At 40.0% G+C, this 17,825-nt stretch overlaps 3 protein-coding genes across 5 annotated transcripts; 1 reads left to right on the top strand and 2 right to left on the bottom strand.

Moving 5' to 3' along the window:
* Positions 1-93: 93 nt before the first annotated feature.
* Positions 94-3,450, bottom strand: LOC112281251 (actin). 3 transcript variants are annotated; one of them, XM_024517547.3, is made up of 6 exons: positions 3,283-3,450; positions 2,786-2,892; positions 2,254-2,327; positions 1,579-1,972; positions 808-1,421; positions 94-671 (listed from the first exon to the last, which is right to left on the bottom strand). In XM_024517547.3, exons 3-6 carry the CDS (start codon positions 2,311-2,313, stop codon positions 606-608), a joined length of 1,134 nt encoding a protein of 377 aa, XP_024373315.1. In that variant the 5' UTR covers positions 2,314-2,327; positions 2,786-2,892; positions 3,283-3,450; the 3' UTR covers positions 94-605. The 3 variants fall into 3 exon arrangements, with proteins under 3 accessions (XP_024373315.1, XP_024373314.1, XP_024373313.1); XM_024517546.3 differs by having other exon boundaries at positions 2,786-2,877; XM_024517545.3 differs by lacking the exon at positions 2,786-2,892.
* A 3,816-nt stretch (positions 3,451-7,266) lies between these two features.
* On the bottom strand, positions 7,267-10,400 carry LOC112281618 (actin). The gene is made up of 5 exons (XM_024518289.3): positions 10,200-10,400; positions 9,281-9,354; positions 8,611-9,004; positions 7,840-8,453; positions 7,267-7,737 (listed from the first exon to the last, which is right to left on the bottom strand). The coding sequence occupies exons 2-5, from the start codon at positions 9,338-9,340 to the stop codon at positions 7,672-7,674; spliced, it is 1,134 nt and encodes a 377-aa protein (XP_024374057.1). The 5' UTR covers positions 9,341-9,354; positions 10,200-10,400; the 3' UTR covers positions 7,267-7,671.
* A 1,761-nt stretch (positions 10,401-12,161) lies between these two features.
* Positions 12,162-13,352, top strand: LOC112280928 (NADH dehydrogenase [ubiquinone] 1 alpha subcomplex subunit 8-A). The gene is made up of 2 exons (XM_024516887.3): positions 12,162-12,514; positions 12,683-13,352. The coding sequence occupies exons 1-2, from the start codon at positions 12,333-12,335 to the stop codon at positions 12,810-12,812; spliced, it is 312 nt and encodes a 103-aa protein (XP_024372655.1). The 5' UTR covers positions 12,162-12,332; the 3' UTR covers positions 12,813-13,352.
* Positions 13,353-17,825: the final 4,473 nt, after the last annotated feature.

Genomic DNA, 17,825 nt, shown 5'->3' with positions numbered 1-17,825 from the left:
CATATCCAGTGGCGTAGGACGTCTCACGAAATATACTCAACTCAAACTTATCTACGCAGAACCAAACCATCACAACTGAAACAACAAATGGTAAACTGGTCAAAAATCCGTAAACAACGAAAAAAAAAAAAAATCAAATTATAACATCCGAACATGCATCCATCGTAAAGGATGATTCGGGGGCTAGGGCTAAGACGACGCACTCTGTGATTTTACGTCACAGTTCACACTCCGCAGGAAATCTAACCTGTGATGGAAATATATCTTATCCACTCAGCCATAGTCAACAGGACTATGTATGCATTTTACCCATAATCACCTTTCATTTCACAAAACGGCGCCAACATTCCGACGAGAAATGCTGTCCGACTCTACAAACAACCCTGGACCTGTTAACAAATAATGTGAATGGCACTGAATTATATCAGCCAGTCGTATGCGTCCAGATATCAGCTATTTTTACAAACAAAAGCTTTCTGCAACATGGACCTCTAATTGATCTACGCTAGCAGGCCTAATTCGGTGGCCACAAACGTTAGCAATCGAAGTTCAATAAGCCGAGCTAAGAGACGTGCTGAAAAAAGCAAAAGATGTGTCGCACTGCTCTAGAAACACTTCCTGTGCACAATTGATGGACCTGACTCATCGTACTCCGACTTCGCAATCCACATCTGCACCACAACAAGTAAACGGATTAAATTCCAGAAAGATTACAGCCTCGACAAACGCGAGCATTTGAAGAAACAAAGACATGAAGACATAAAAAAAAACACGAAATGCAACTCAGACACGAGTCAAATACATTACCTGTTGGAAGGTACTGAGAGATGCCAAAATAGACCCTCCTATCCATACACTGTACTTCCTCTCTGGCGGCGCCACCACCTTTATCTTCATGCTCGATGGTGCCAATGCTGTGATCTCCTTGCTCATGCGATCCGCAATCCCTGGGAACATCGTCGACCCTCCCGACAACACGATGTTCCCGTACAAGTCCTTTCGGATATCCACATCGCACTTCATGATCGAGTTGTATGTCGTCTCGTGAATTCCCGCTGCTTCCATCCCGATCAACGACGGGTTGAACAACACCTCCGGACACCTGAACCGCTCCGCCCCGATCGTGATCACCTGCCCGTCCGGCAACTCGTAGCTCTTCTCCAGCGACGAGCTGCTCCGTGCTGTGTCCAGCTCCTGCTCGAAATCGATCGCCACGTACGCCAGCTTCTCCTTCATGTCCCGCACAATCTCGCGCTCCGCGGTCGTCGTAAACGAGTAACCACGCTCCGTCAGAATCTTCGTCAGGGCGTCCGTCAAATCACGACCCGCCAAGTCTAATCGCAATATGGCGTGAGGCAGTGCGTAACCCTCGTAGATTGGCACCGTGTGGGTCACACCATCTCCACTGTCCAGCACGATACCTGCATTGCATTGCATTCATCACCACAACTGCTCTCAGTTTCTTACCCCGACCCACAAACCTTCCCATGTCAAACACCCCACCTCTCCACACACCTCCACCACTTTCGCAACCAACGCACATGCTGCATTCACCTCACCCCTTCTCCCATCACTCACCGGTCGTTCGTCCACTGGCATATAGTGACAGCACTGCCTGAATGGCCACGTACATCGCCGGCACGTTGAACGTCTCGAACATGATCTGCGTCATCTTCTCCCTGTTCGCCTTCGGGTTCAGCGGAGCCTCCGTCAGCAGCACCGGGTGCTCCTCTGGTGCCACACGCAGCTCGTTGTAGAACGTGTGGTGCCAGATCTTCTCCATGTCATCCCAGTTCGTCACCACACCGTGCTCGATGGGGTACTTCAGAGTCAGGATGCCCCTCTTCGATTGCGCCTCGTCGCCCACATACGCGTCCTTCTGTCCCATACCGACCATCACTCCAGTGTGCCTGGGGCGCCCAACAATGCTGGGGAAAACAGCGCGGGGAGCATCGTCTCCAGCGAAACCAGCCTGCGTTCAATTCACCAAAATTAAACACAGTTTCGAGAGGATTGATCATAAATTAGTCTACATCCAATGTCTGCCCATTATAAATAAAGATGCAAAAGAGATAAATGCGACATTAACCATTCATGCCTCTCATTAACTTTCTAATTCACGTTGCACATATTTAAATGTGTAGCAGCGCTGGTAGAATATTTTTCAGCAGAAGCTCAAGATTATAGAATCCTTGAATCCAATGAACCAAGTTCGGAAAAGTTAATCTCTGGGTTTTAGAAGAGTGACCTCACCTTGACCATTCCAGTTCCATTGTCGCACACCAAGGGCTGTACTTCCTCACCGTCAGCCATTTCTTAATACCGACCTGCCCAACCATTTCAGAAGATTTTAGTTCTAAGGAGCAGTAAATTTTCGTCGTAAAACATGTCTCGCAATCAGGACAGTACAGAACGCCCTCCATACTGTATAGAAGTCTTCGGAAATAGCGATTAGAAGAAATGGAGGATTCAGAAAACCTGGCACTTCATATGCTATACTGTTTAAAATCCACAGGAAGTCAAGTTCTTACTATCAAATTACTTAAATTTTTCTGAAAAATCTGCAGGCAATACTCAATCGAATTGAACTGAGCGAGCGGACAAGCGATCAGCTGATGTCAAAATACATTGAGATTAATTCAGAATTTAAAGATTATGTAGAACGATTTCGCAGAGAACTAAACAATCACTATCAATCAAATTTTCAAGCTCTATTTCGACAGTTCAGGAGACGGCAAAAATTCAGTCGATGAGTTTAATTTGTTCTACTTCAGCGATCGTGTACCCGATTGCATGTAAGAACTGGCCAATCGCAATAGAAGAGAATCCAGCCTATTGTTGAACACGAGTCCGGATCCACAATCGCCCGATCCGTACCTAACTCATGCACCACTGCTAATTAAATCATCACCATTGAACTATATGTTAATTATAAAACGCCATCGCCACCACAACCCCGGAGCAACATCTTGCGGTACAAGATCTAATCCCCCTCGCACAAGAAACTACTAAATCAGTGGCCTCTAAACGACACCAGAGCTCGTGCATCGCACATGTAAACGCTCTAAACGCATGCAAAACACACAACCTATGCATCCGATTAAATCTTACACTCCTCCAACACAATGAAACAAACAAACAAAAAAAAAAAAACGACGATCGCGTCGGAAGATGGACATCAGCCAGCAATAAAAATAACAGAAAAATAAATAAATAAATAAATAAATAAATAAACCCTCCTTCCTATACTCAGTCCTGGCCAACACTTGAAAGTGCTCTAACCTGAGAAGAGACGGCGACGATGAAGCAGAGGCGACAGCAGCGAAGGATAGAAGCAGACTAAGCCTAGACGAGACCCTCAGCGCTGCTGCTGCTCTACAACGAGCCTGCGCATGCAAATCGCCTCTCAGGAATGCCGCCCGAACACAGAAAGCAGAGCAACAAACAGCAAACAGCAACAATGGCCCAATCACGAAGCCACGCGGTGCACAAAAGGAGCCTGCGAGACGGGTCGATCATCATCTGCTCCGGAACGGGTTAGCCCGGGCCGGGTCAGATGGAGAGGGTGGGACCCGCGCAGAAGGCACTGGAAAAGGAACCTTGTGCGAATGAGACAAAGATGGCGACGGAACGGGCGGCAGAACAGGGAACGGGTCGCCGTGTCAAGCAGACCCGGTTTGTGTCTGCGACTTCGTGACTGCCACCCGCTCTGTGGTTTTTTCTCACTTCGTATATTATTCGTACAACGTTTTGTCTCGAATCCACGTGGGACTTACTTACTTGCCACCTCTTCCTCCCTGCGTTTTGTTGGGCTGGTCAGGGTGGGTCCACCCGATCACCCGTGTTGACCCGTCAGACACTGAGAGGGGTTCGATCTATTTCCGCGCATGGAAACGATGATCCCATGACCACGTATCACCTATGACCGGCTCTTCTCCTATCACCATGTGGCATTCTCTGATTTAACTGAGTGCCCACTTTTTCTTCTTTTTTTTTTTTTTTTTTTTTTGGAGGAAATACAATGAGCTCGTCATGCATGCTGACTTTGTTGACTGTCATTATTGACGATGGTTTTTTTTTTTTTTTCTGAAGAAATTGTATTTTGTGTTTATTTTTCAAACATTTTAATGTAATTTTGAGTTTCAAAATTCTTGTGTTTCAGCTTTTGATCCACGTATTCCAATGGCATGCACCCAACACTCAACTAATAGTACACACTTTACTTACAATATTTGACAGTGAATCCCTGTAGAGACTCATAAATTATGATTTCTGTTTTATTTTTGTTTTATTATACTTTTGATAAATTGTAGAGAGCAATAATTTTATGTTCATAGTGTTACCCTACCATTAATTATCAAAAGAATATGATCATGAAATATACACGTAATTCTTTCTTTTGTTAACAGTTTCACTTGATATGAAATATCATTGATTTGTTTGTGAGTTAATAAGCTTGTGATAATTTTTAGTCATTTCTAGCTTCTTTATTGCATAAACTTTAATACTATGCAATTATTTATCATGTTTTTTTTGAAGTACATCCATATCCAAATACATCCTTGCACTCACACTACATGAAGGTCACTTCAACATTGTTATAAAAATTAAACCTAGGTTAATTCAATTGTATTTTATCCATATCTATATATATATATATATATATATATATACGCTAAAAATAATTTTAATTAAACTCACTCGAATATTCATTTATAAATGGAAATTTTTAATATATTCAAATCCCTTTTGAAGTTTCATGTAATAAATAAAACAAATCTTGTGGAACTAAAACATAGATAAAATTCAAACTTAATTCATTAAAAGAAAATTATCAATCTATAAATAAAATTTTAGTACATAAGAATGTAATGATTTAGATGTTTAAGCCATAGAATTAAATGGGTTGAGAGGGAGGGAGGGAGGGAGGGGGCAAGAGCAGGAAGTGTTCAAGGGCATGGAAAGTGGGTGGGAGCAGGGAACAGGGAACAGGGCAGGAAAGGAAAGGAAAATGGGAAGGGGTCCGGAGAGTGTGGCTGGCACCGTTGACACTCTCAACGCACCCCCCCCCCCACATGCACACCCTCAGCACCGCATGCCATATATATATATATATATGTAATGCAGGGAAGGGAAAGGAAGGGGAGGGGGGGGACCCATTTATTCATTTATTCATTCCATAACCCAATCACCCCAATTAACCCCCTTTTTTTCTTTAGTAGTTAATTAAATACGCCATGAATGAATGAATGAGCCTAAGTATCACCCTACATACTTATCCTCCGTTGAATGGATCCATGCTGCCTCCCACACCAGTCAAGTCAAGCCAAGCCAAGCAACACCCAACCCAGCACACAGTCTACCTCCGGGACCACATTCAGAGAGCTCCCAGGACCACGTGACGTCGAAACACACTGCTCAAAGAAACACCAACTTTTCCAGTTAAAAAAAACATAAAAGTAAAAATAAAACACACACACACACACACACTTGGATGGGCTTTTGCCTGAAGCTGGCAAAACTCATTTGTTTGTGCATCGGTGTGACTTTGTCTTTCTCCGAGGTTGGATCGTGTGTGTGTGTGGGTGTGTGTGTGTGATGTGGGAGCTGTGTTTTTATCTGATCGGCGAAATGTGTGCGAGAGAGAAAAGGTGGTGACAGGGGGGTGGAAACTTTCAAAGGAGTTGGAGAGATCATTCGTTGTTGTAGACTTTATCTCCTCCGAGTTTACTCTCTCCTGTCCAGTTGTTGTTACCATGAGTTCGTAGTTGACACGCGAGCTCGCCGTGAACAGGAAAAGACTACCGTGTGGTTGCGTAATCACGCCTCCATCGAGATTTTAACTATGATTTATTCTCGTGTGTTGTGATCATGCACAGCCCGTGGCGAGAAATGGGTCCCCAGGGCCAGTTTGACAAATGGATGTCCTAGATGAAAGATACGTGCGTTGCGTTTCGTTTGTTGAACACACCGAGGAAGACTGATCCAAGTCGTGAGTCAAATCTGTGAATAATGCCGAGTCCAGTAGCTTGGATAGCTGGATGCCAGGTTGGAGAGTTTTGGCCTTGATCTCCGACACAATCACTGTTCTGTGCAGATCGCGCGTTACAAGCCAGAGCCTGGATCAAGGCCATGTCCACGGAGAATTGGACAACATGCTTGGAGCCCAAGTTTGAGAATTCCACGGAAAAGGTCTTTTGACAGGAAGACTACAGAGTGACGAAGCATCGACAAGGGGTATGACGCAAATGCGTTGGTGACAGAGGGGAACTTTGTTTGAATTGTTAGGCTGATTTTAATAGCAAAGCAAAGGTGGACTGGGGAAGGTTGTTGATTTCAAGAGTGTTATGCGATGGCCAACACGGGCTAGATAATAATCTCACGGTGGTAACACTGCTACCTTCAGCGATTTCTGCCCTCTACCTTGTGTACGGGACCAGTCGTTGTAGCTCCATCATCCTGGAGAATCTGACAAAGCCAAGTGAAGGTTAACGACCCTGTCAAATCTCGGAAGACCTTGACGCTTCCATCACACTCAACTCGAATGGAATGCCATGGAACAGTTTTAGGCAGAGGGTGGTTTTGAAGCTTTCGCAATCACAATAGACAGCTGACCAATGGAACATGTCAACCCTCATGCTGTGAGTGGGATGTCCTCAAGTTCCACTGCGAGTGATAAAGGACGATCACAACCTACCAACTCTCACCCTCACTTGCAGCATCGGATTGCCACTAGTTTCCTGGAGCTGATCTGCACGTGAGGGCACCATTCAGGGTCATATTTCTCCAATAATGTGCTCTGGCTCATTTCCTTACAAGCACAGTCTGCAGTGTCTGGTTCGATCGCTTGTTGCTTGGTTACAACTGTATTCATTTTTGTTTCCGCTTTCACTGTGAGTTTAATGGTGCCTTCCAACTGATTAGACGATTCGCCAATCTCACTTCTAAATTAATATCATTACCGGGCCGAGCTGAAAAGTAGCAAATTGCGATTTGTAATTTGTGCTAGCAACACCATGGAATAGGCTCCCGCCTGGAGTTGAGGACCAAAAAGGTGATAGTTCGCGTGTTGCTTCCATACATACACCGATCTTCGTATTAATCGAGTAGCATTGGAGAATGGTTACTAGGACGAAGACACTGATAAAACATTTGCGTATCGTCATAAATAGTACCCGAAAGAAATCAGAACCAAGGGTCAATAGCAGAATGCAATAGGCCCACGACATCAAACATTGTTGTGGGGTTTAGGGGGAGAAAAAACAATTATGCTGACGAATACACCTTTCTGGTCACGAATATACACATATTGTAGGTACGATTGAAGAGTTGGAACACACTCAGAAGTTCCATGCCGTATGCGAGCATTATCGTGTCCTATATAGTACCCTTGACTCTACAAAAAGAACTAACCCAAACTAAATCTTGGCCAATGCTACGGACATGCACCACATTGAGCGAAACCTGTTAAGATAAGCTGCCCAAGAAGAAGCCTCATACAGCGATGCTCACCAATCCAGTGTTCAAAACATTTCACGCAAACAATTCTCATCAGACTATTTCTTACTGACTAGCTATTTCTCCGACAATGCCATCCTCTGATCAAACTCAGCGCACGTACTGTCCATAAAGAGCTGCACGGTGATAAAAAAAGACTCCATCACCACGCGTCTAAAAGCATTTCCGATGCACAATTGATGGGCCGGATTCGTCGTACTCCGACTTCGCGATCCACATCTGCAAAAACCCCAACACGTCAAAATGCAGATAAAATGCAAAAAAGTAATATAAAAATCAGATTATGCATGCAACTAAGCAACTGTAATATAAAAGAAATACCTGTTGGAAGGTACTGAGAGATGCCAAAATAGACCCTCCTATCCATACACTGTACTTCCTCTCTGGCGGCGCCACCACCTTTATCTTCATGCTCGATGGTGCCAATGCTGTGATCTCCTTGCTCATGCGATCCGCAATCCCTGGGAACATCGTCGACCCTCCCGACAACACGATGTTCCCGTACAAGTCCTTTCGGATATCCACATCGCACTTCATGATCGAGTTGTATGTCGTCTCGTGAATTCCCGCTGCTTCCATCCCGATCAACGACGGGTTGAACAACACCTCCGGACACCTGAACCGCTCCGCCCCGATCGTGATCACCTGCCCGTCCGGCAACTCGTAGCTCTTCTCCAGCGACGAGCTGCTCCGTGCTGTGTCCAGCTCCTGCTCGAAATCGATCGCCACGTACGCCAGCTTCTCCTTCATGTCCCGCACAATCTCGCGCTCCGCGGTCGTCGTAAACGAGTAACCACGCTCCGTCAGAATTTTCATCAGGGCGTCCGTCAAATCACGACCCGCCAAGTCTAATCGCAATATGGCGTGAGGCAGTGCGTAACCCTCGTAGATTGGCACCGTGTGGGTCACACCATCTCCACTGTCCAGCACGATACCTGCATTGCATTGCATTCATCACCACAACTGCTCTCAGTTTCTTACCCCGACCCACAAACCTTCCCATGTCAAACACCCCACCTCTCCACACACCTCCACCACTTTCGCAACCAACGCACATGCTGCATTCACCTCACCCCTTCTCCCATCACTCACCGGTCGTTCGTCCACTGGCATATAGTGACAGCACTGCCTGAATGGCCACGTACATCGCCGGCACGTTGAACGTCTCGAACATGATCTGCGTCATCTTCTCCCTGTTCGCCTTCGGGTTCAGCGGAGCCTCCGTCAGCAGCACCGGGTGCTCCTCTGGTGCCACACGCAGCTCGTTGTAGAACGTGTGGTGCCAGATCTTCTCCATGTCATCCCAGTTCGTCACCACACCGTGCTCGATGGGGTACTTCAGAGTCAGGATGCCCCTCTTCGATTGCGCCTCGTCGCCCACATACGCGTCCTTCTGTCCCATACCGACCATCACTCCAGTGTGCCTGGGGCGCCCAACAATGCTGGGGAAAACAGCGCGGGGAGCATCGTCTCCAGCGAAACCAGCCTGCGTTCAATTCACCACAATTAAACACGGTTTCGTTCTGGACAGCACAACTGAAGTCACTTGAATAGTATTATCATGAACGCCATTATAGCATGAATTGTCACTGCATTATTCACTATGAATATAAGTTTTTACGAGGGGTTGCATGTGGTATATCAACAATGCACAATTCCAAGTCTTTTCAGGAGGTCGATGAGAAATGCGACAGACAAGACATTGTGAATATAATCCTCGACAGTTTCAACGGAGAACTAGCAAAGTTCATGGAGTGGGTACCTTGACCATTCCTGATCCATTGTCGCACACCAAAGGTTGAACATCCTCACCGTCAGCCATGCCTTAATATTATCCTGCACACGAAGATAAGATTCAGGTTTAGCTCTTATGTAATGGATGTTTCGGTGCTTTGAGCCATTAGGTCAAGAAACTACGTAGCCATGCACGTGAAATTTGCGGTGAATCTTTCCATAAAACTTGTGAATTAGCTGACAGATCGTTCCATAAATATCACAATCCTTAGCACCGTACCAAATGATCATGAACGCATCAGAAAGACATTGATAGTGACACATGTTGCGAAGCACTAAACATTGAAGCAGAGATGCACTCTTAGACGGAGTAGAACCTAATTGCACGAGTCTATAAGCTACAGTCCATGAGAACATATTTTCAGTAGCTTCTGTCGTGAAAGGGGCCCAATAAGCAAGACCATGCTTCTCTTAAAAATCGACACAAATGCTCAGCAGCGGTAGGACAAACCCACGATCCGTTGTTTTCTCAGTGACTGACCATCCTGAACAACGCCCTGGATGTTATGATCAAACTTCTACCAGTGTGGTTGGATTGCAAATCCAGAAACAAACTCGCAAAGAAAAAAGAAAAAAGATAAAAGATAAAAAAACAACAACACTTTCTCCACGCAATGTAGCAACGCTATTACATGATCTGATACCAGATACTGTATCAAATCAGGTCACTTCCGCAGAACCCAGCTTGAGTGACGATCATAGCCCAAGCCCATCCAATAACAACAAAACTTCAAAACCTAGACGCCGATGCCACTGACAGCAAAAATCTACTTCAAACTCTCATCCAAGATCGCGACACCCATCGCCACTGCCCCAAATAAGAAGCAACAAAAGAACGCACCCGCCATAGGGGGGCGGGGGAGAATCACATAGTCAATGAGGCAAACCTGTGGATGCGAGACGGGATGATTTCCAAAGCTGGTGATGCGCAAGGCCGGGCAAGAGACGGAGAATGCCGGGGCAAGAACAGGAGTAGAATGAACTGCAAGCGAGAGATTGTGGAGGAGATGGAGTGCAGAGACAGAAGGAGGAGAAGGAGAAGAAGGAGGAGAGATCAAGCAGGCTGCTAGGGGATGCAGCGAGCTCTTGTTGCTTCTGTCTTTCTTCAGGGTGCGTTGCGAGCTGGCAGTTGTACCCCGCGACCCGAATCATAACTGTACATCTGCGGGCCAAGCGATGTTTCATCCATCCCACCGGGTGTTGCAACACTACGCTCGCGGCACTCCCGCATCCGATCCCCTCGGAAGTTGCATCATCTGGATCTGGATCCTTCCGCCATCGCCCCGACTTGCCCGCGTCCCGCTCCTGCCTCGTCGCCGTGACATCGTCGTCGTCGTTGTCGTCCGTCTGCTACGTGCGAATTCACGGCAATTTTCTCAGGGCAATTTTCCTGTCGAAAATATTGGGTTGAAATCCTTGTTGCGAATTTCGCCTGCGGTTGGAGGGATGATCGATTGTGGAACAACGAAGCTGTTGATCGAACAATGAGGTTTCTACTTCGATGAATCTGGTGCAAACCCTAAAAGTAGCCATGGCACGAAAAAGCTTCGGATGTTCCCGAAAGTTGACAACAACTAAACTTTCGGTGGACCCTTCTTTTTTTATTTTAGATATTGTCGAACATCTTCTATTTCATTTTTTTTTATCATTTTATTCAAGCTTATAATATTTGGACAAATATGTTCCCTTTTTCCTTCAAAATACTCTCAAAGACATTTCATTATTATTGTTATTGTTATTATATTTGTAGCATCAAATTTAAGGTAACACTAATCAATTTTAGTTTTGGGTTATATAGCACAAATATATATATATATATATATATATATAAGAAATATCCTTTATTTCTGGGCATAAAAAAAAAATGATACAGGATAAAATAATGTATGTAAAAAGGAAATATACATTTTTACAATGTGAAAGAATATATGTTTTTAGTGAATTTGACATACTGTTTTAGTTATTTTATTGAGTGATAATTCTATTACATTGTATATTTACATGCATATGTATACACGACAAGTATATGGAAGAAGGATTTTATGCTGCTAAAAAAGTTAATTTAAGGATAAATCAATGACCACAAGTTGATTTTCAAGGTGATTAAACTTTTTTAAGATGAAAATGATTCAAAAGTTCAGAAATGTCTGTGCATGGGGTACAATGAAAGAGTATTATGCATATGGTACAATTCCTAAATCACAACCATATATCTTCCAAATCACTTGGTCCAATCACTTCTCATTATGTCAGAATTTTATGTTGCTCAAGCCATTTATGCCAATAAATGTTAGATGCTATTCTAAGGTAATTGTGGTTTCTTTTTAGATGTATGAGGCAATTGTGATAGTCCAAGAGCTTTCATGAATGATATTAAAAACTTCAGTGGATCCACTCTTGCATTTTTGTGAGTTGATTAAAAGGTTCAGACTTTTCTAATATTTATACAGCCACAGGATTACTACCAAAGTTTCATGTGATGTAACACCTAATTTTAAAATATATAATTTTATATAAATTTCAATAGTCAAATTAAAAAAAAAAAAAACCACACACACAGATGATAAAAATTATCATTCTTATCAAATTCATAAATATTATAGAAAAAAAAAACGTTTGTGTATGGTAATCATTTACTCATGAACTGCTACAGCAAATAAAAACAAAGGATTATTAATGTCAGCACTCACATGGTATCGTTTTCTCGAATGGGGACGAAGAGGGTATCAACGTAGAATAGTGTATCAGTAAATGAGCACGGTATAGATAGATACGGGTATCAAAGTGGTCAGTTATCGTATTTCCTGTCGTGAACTCGATCATCGTCTCCATTCTTCTTCTTCTTCTTCTTCTGCTTCTCCGTTGCTTGGGTCATTGACATTCGTCGCGTCGTGCCCGTCCTTCGGCATCAGTTTTTTTTTTTTTTTTTTTTTTTTTTTGTAGGGTTAGGATCGAAGCCGTGTGGTCGTAGGGAGGAAGAGAGAGACAAGGCAATCGGGGGCGGAAGGATTACGGGAGCCATGGCAGACTCTGCAGAAGGAGCACCGATTACCACCTCGGCCGTGTTGATGTCAGCGTCGAAGTACATTAACTCCAAGTGTAGCGCCCACAACCGAGCGTTTCTAGATTGCAAGAAGAACGATCCCAATCCCGAGAAATGCTTGCAGCAGGGTCAAAATGTTACGCGGTGTGTCATCTCTTTGTAAGTTCCATCCATGACTCTCAAAACCCTAATGCCTTTGGTGATGTAGGGTTAGCTGCAATGGTCGTAGTCGATGAATCTGTAGCGATGTTTGGTTGAATTTCTAAGAGAATACTCTACATAGGTATTATTTCTTGCTACTGGCAGGTACTTATGGGTTTATTACAGGTTGAGGGAGCTGAATACCAAGTGCCCCAAGGCCATGGAGTCCTACACGAAGTGTATGGACTACTATAGCAACGAGTTTGAGCTTTGCCGCAAGGAGCAACGAGAATTCGAATCATGCTGCCCTCTATAGGTCATCTAGTTTCTTTGTAGATGTTGACGGATCTTCCCCTTTGACCGATTCCCTAGGGCGGATCACTTATGTTGATCTCTTTGGTACTCAAGGCTCAGGAGCAGTTCGAATTGATACTGCTCGTGAAACTAAGTTGCAAGAGACCCTCTGTCATCGGACTCGGTGATTTCAGTTTATGAAGGTTTCTTCCCATTTCCACCACGGCGGACATTTCCTAGTTTGTCAGTGGATGTTTAGTTTCACCTACAGCGGATTGATCAGAAAGAACGATCATGCTGCAATAATGGTGCCTGACGAGACATTATGTGAAGCATGTTCCGAAGTTTTAGTCCAAGCATTTTAGTTGCATCTGGAGGTTGGGTGATTCATTCTGCAGGTGTATTGGGAGATGAATTGTGGTGTACTGGAACCATTGCTGGCAGCACGATAGATGGGGCAGGCGCTTCTATTCATTAGCATCTCCCCTGGTCCTCTGTATTCCGCCTGTGAAGGCGCTCTGCTGGAATGCAACACATGTACTAGAGCTTCTCCACTGTTGAATCTGTGTGTACATGTCATGTACGGGTATTACTAGAGATGGTCGAAGCTCACGGAGTAGAATGTGGAGGAGATGGGCTTGCCTTCAACGCGAAGGTCGATCAGATTCAAGGCTTGAGGCTTTCCACTTCCACTCGGCCTGCTTGTTCATGATGCTCGGTGTCACTTCCAATTTTTTGTCGAAATGTGCACAGTTTTTTTCAAGCATAGAGTGCATGTTTAATGATGTCTACAAAATTGGAGCTTCCACTTAAATTGAAAATGCATTCAAAATCTAAAATTTTGCGTTTTTTAATAATGTAACCATTTAACTGGGATAATTTGTGCCCTTACCTGATCGCAAGTAAGTGGTTTTGCCAGCATTAAAAAATGGAGGAGAATGTTCGCCACATGAATCGAAATTTATTTTCAAGAACATAATCTTTGAAGAAAAGAATCAATTATAGATTTATGAAGAGTAGAAACACCAATGACAATGTGGTTAGGTTACTATGTTTGAAGTTGTGATTTTTAAATATATATGTAGTGATTGCTGAAACTGAGTATGAAATCAGTAACTCTACCAATCAGTTACTCTGCCAATAGTAAATCATCATGAAATCAGTCTCTCTACCAATAGTAATTCTACTAATAGCAACTCTAGCCATTTGTAAATTGTTTCAATACTAACCAAATCAGTTGGTGATTCAAGTTCTACTTTAGATAACCAGTGTGGCTACCAAATTGTGAGTTTAGCAATGTAAGATAGATTGCAAAAGATGTGTACCAAAATGATTTATCTCTAAAACTTAGTTATGCCCACTTTTGGATTACAATGACATGATGCAATTTAAGCTACAAATCTAATATGCTCAAGTGGTTTTTTGAGTGTGATTGAGAGTATGGGCATATTCTTGGCCTTCATACACATAATTGTATCCATCATTAGTGCACATTATCTATACAAACTAAGCAAAATAGTTTCATTGAGGATTCTCTTTGTTGCTGATAGGAAGCTGGTAACAATAGCAACTTTTTAAAAGTTGAAGAAAGGTGAAAATACTAGAAATGTTGCTAAATACTTATAGGTGTCTCAAAGTTGGGTTGTGTAGTTTTATAAGCAACATTTGCTTGATTTGAGTGAAGTCAATCATAGTTTTAGTAGCAAGCCAAGGGTGTGTAGTGCAATTGGTCGAAGGACTTGAGTGAGAGAAATTACTATAGGTGGCAAGGAAATTACACATAAAGTTAGAAATTACTTGAGAGATAATCTTCATGTTAGTATGAATGAAAGTATTGTGAGGAGAGTGTTATTATAAATGTAAAGTGAAGCAATAGAAATCAAAGCTCATACTTCATTAAATTAAGATAAGATTAGAATTTTCTAAATATCATTATTACTAGATTGATGATGATTGGAATTGTGTAATATGATTTGATAAAACAAAAGTCAATTTCTTTTGCTCCAATATTTGTAGTTGGTGTTGATTTTCCAACCAATATAATACAAGTGCTAGAATGGTGCAACAAACAATCAAGTTTGGAGGTAGAAGAGTGATGATGTGAGGTTATATGACTCCAATGGCCTTGGTATGATGTATAGAATTGAAAGAAGAATAGAACTATACATGTAAAGAGAGATTTTAGAGTGCAAATTGATTCATAAAGTGCATGTAAACAATTAAAATCCTACAAATTTAATTTTTCAATAAGACAATGACCTCAAGTATATATCCAAAATGTGTATTGTTAGCTCATTTCACAAGAATTTACTCTTTTGTAGTGGTTGACACAATCACCAAACTTGAATCTAATTGAACATATGTGGACAACTTTAAAACGTCAATCAAATCAATATAAAATACCTTCCAAAGAAATGTTAGAATTATGGAAGTGTATTGAGGATTATTGGACTTCAATTACTCCCAATAAGTGTATAGAAACAATCATAAGCACATTAGAGTTGTGATAGATATTGAGGACAAATCGACATATTTTTAAATTTGTTTTAGCTAGTATAAGTTTAACTAAGTTTTGGACCTAATTTCATTTAGTTTCTCTTATATATGCATACTTGTGTGTAATAGACTTCTAGCATTGTAAGAGTATGATTTATTGGAATGATAATCTTATGCAATTTATGGTTTTATTTTTGTTACATTCAATTTACCTACATTGTATGTTAAATTTAACTAAGTTGATTTCATACTTAGTTTTGGCAATCACCATATATATATATATATATATATATATATAGATGTAGTGAAAGAGTATTGTTAATATGACTATTACCACAACTTATCATCTATTTAGTATATTTTTATAGTTTTTTATTCAGATAAAAAATTATTAATATTTTTTATATATTTTAAATTTAAATTATATGGAAAATAAATTTAATTTTATTAAAAAAATAATTAAAAGATAATAAGATAAGTTGTAATGATAATAGCAAAAATAATAGTAAAGATAGTAGTAGTATATTGTAGATGGCAAAATGTGGTGGCAATAATAAATTTGTGATGGCATTAGTAATATCATATATATATATATATATATATATATGAAGTCATCAATATCAATAATAATAATAATAATAATGCACATTGTATTGGATTCCAAAAAGATTTGTATATAAAAACTTGTATGTGTGGAAGTAGAGAAGAATACATATCAATGCTATATTATTTTATTATGAATTTTAAAATATTAAAAAATATAAATATTTTAATTAAATTTATAATTAAATGAAACAAACATTAACATTTTTTTATGTTTATAAGTTTTTTTGACTTTTGAATTATTATTAGTATTAAAATGTGAAGATTATAAAAATGACAGGCTAAAAGAATGTTAAAATCCAACTAGATATCATTGTAATATTAAAACTAATTTAATCAAAGGATGTATACAAGGAATTATTAAACTGATCTAAGTAGTTACTAAATTGATCTATCCAGCATCATTGATTAAGGATCTGATTATTTTTTTGTCGATTTTTGATCAATATGAATGAAGAATATTTTGGTGATGGTTAGGATGGATGGATCAATTTAATAAATATTTGAGTCAATTTACTAATTCTCTATATACAAGAATTATTGAATTTAAAAAGGTTTTAAAGTAGAAAAATTTAAAATAATTTAATCTAAAGAAAAAAATTATAATAAAAAATAGTCTTTAATTTTTTTTAATCAATCATTTTAAAAGATGTATTGTAAAAGGATAGTATTCAATAAAAAATATTATTTATAATAACATAAATTTGTTGTTGAATCTACTAATTAATCAAGGCATTAGTTTTTTTTGGTAGAAATAAGTGTTATATGTTGCTTCTTATTTGACCAAACAATTTGAAGAAGATAAAATCAATCAAACAATGTTATTTTAACTTGTAAAATTTTAATAAGAATTTATATAATCAAGAATAAATTATGTTAATAAAAAATCATAGTATAAAATACATATATCAACAAAGAAAAAGAAAAAGAAAAAGAAAAAGAATATATATATATATATATATATATATATCATTAGAAGCTATGAATAAAAAATAATATTAATTTAAAAAACTAATATTATAATATTTTAAAAAGTTTAAAAATTTATAGACAAACATGGTTTATTTATTCATTTATTTTATTTTAGAAAAATAAAAAATACAATGAAGTCAATAATATATATATATATATATATATATTGTCATGTGGTATTTTTAAAGAATTGGTAGTAGTATTGTAGGTACAAAAATCACTTGCATTCAATTTTGTTTGCACATGTAATAGCTACTGATTGCAAAGTGGACCAGACTTCTCATGGAATCTTTATGCCAATACACACAGTAACTCTTTCATAATATGCAATTCTAGTTGGAAATCTTGTGGTTAGTATGCTTGTCTTAGCCTAATAAGACACACTCTCTGCCTTCTCAAGTATGGGCGTTGAATACATGCAGACTAGGCACAAAAAAATTTCCATTTTTTGTCCATCCAATTGAAGGTTGATTGACTGAAATCCGAGTACTTGCAGCCAAGTTAACTTTGACAATGGCATTTTATCATGGTATAATGTCAAAGTGGAGATTGACACAATTTGTTAGACTTCTTTTCATCATCCTAATTAAGATATAATTTTCAAGCAATTCTGTGTATTTGAAAATTACTAAATCTTAGTAAGTTAAACGTGATCAAGGCTACAAAGGTCAACATATTTGTGGATTTGTGAGAGACCTTCTTCCATTTATCTATTGAATAAAGCACATTAGAACTCATGCTAAAACCTAGTGATTGCATAGTAAATAATTATTGATCACCAATGATTGCAAAACAATTGATAGTATTGCATGATTCTTTGAGTCTCACAAACAACATACCATTAGAATTACTTGTCATTCTGACATGTCCTTAAGTTGATCAAGTGATCAATAAAATTATTTTTTGATTAAGTTCAACATGATATTAGAAAGGAATTAACATCCCTCTAATAAACATTGTTGTT

Source organism: Physcomitrium patens, chromosome 4 (genome assembly GCF_059467195.1).
Source record: "Physcomitrium patens ecotype Gransden chromosome 4, ASM5946719v1, whole genome shotgun sequence".
In the NCBI taxonomy this organism is placed as follows: domain Eukaryota; kingdom Viridiplantae; phylum Streptophyta; class Bryopsida; order Funariales; family Funariaceae; genus Physcomitrium; species Physcomitrium patens.
The sequence above is the reverse complement of the archived record's forward strand: the minus strand, read 5'-3'. Positions and strand labels throughout refer to the sequence as shown.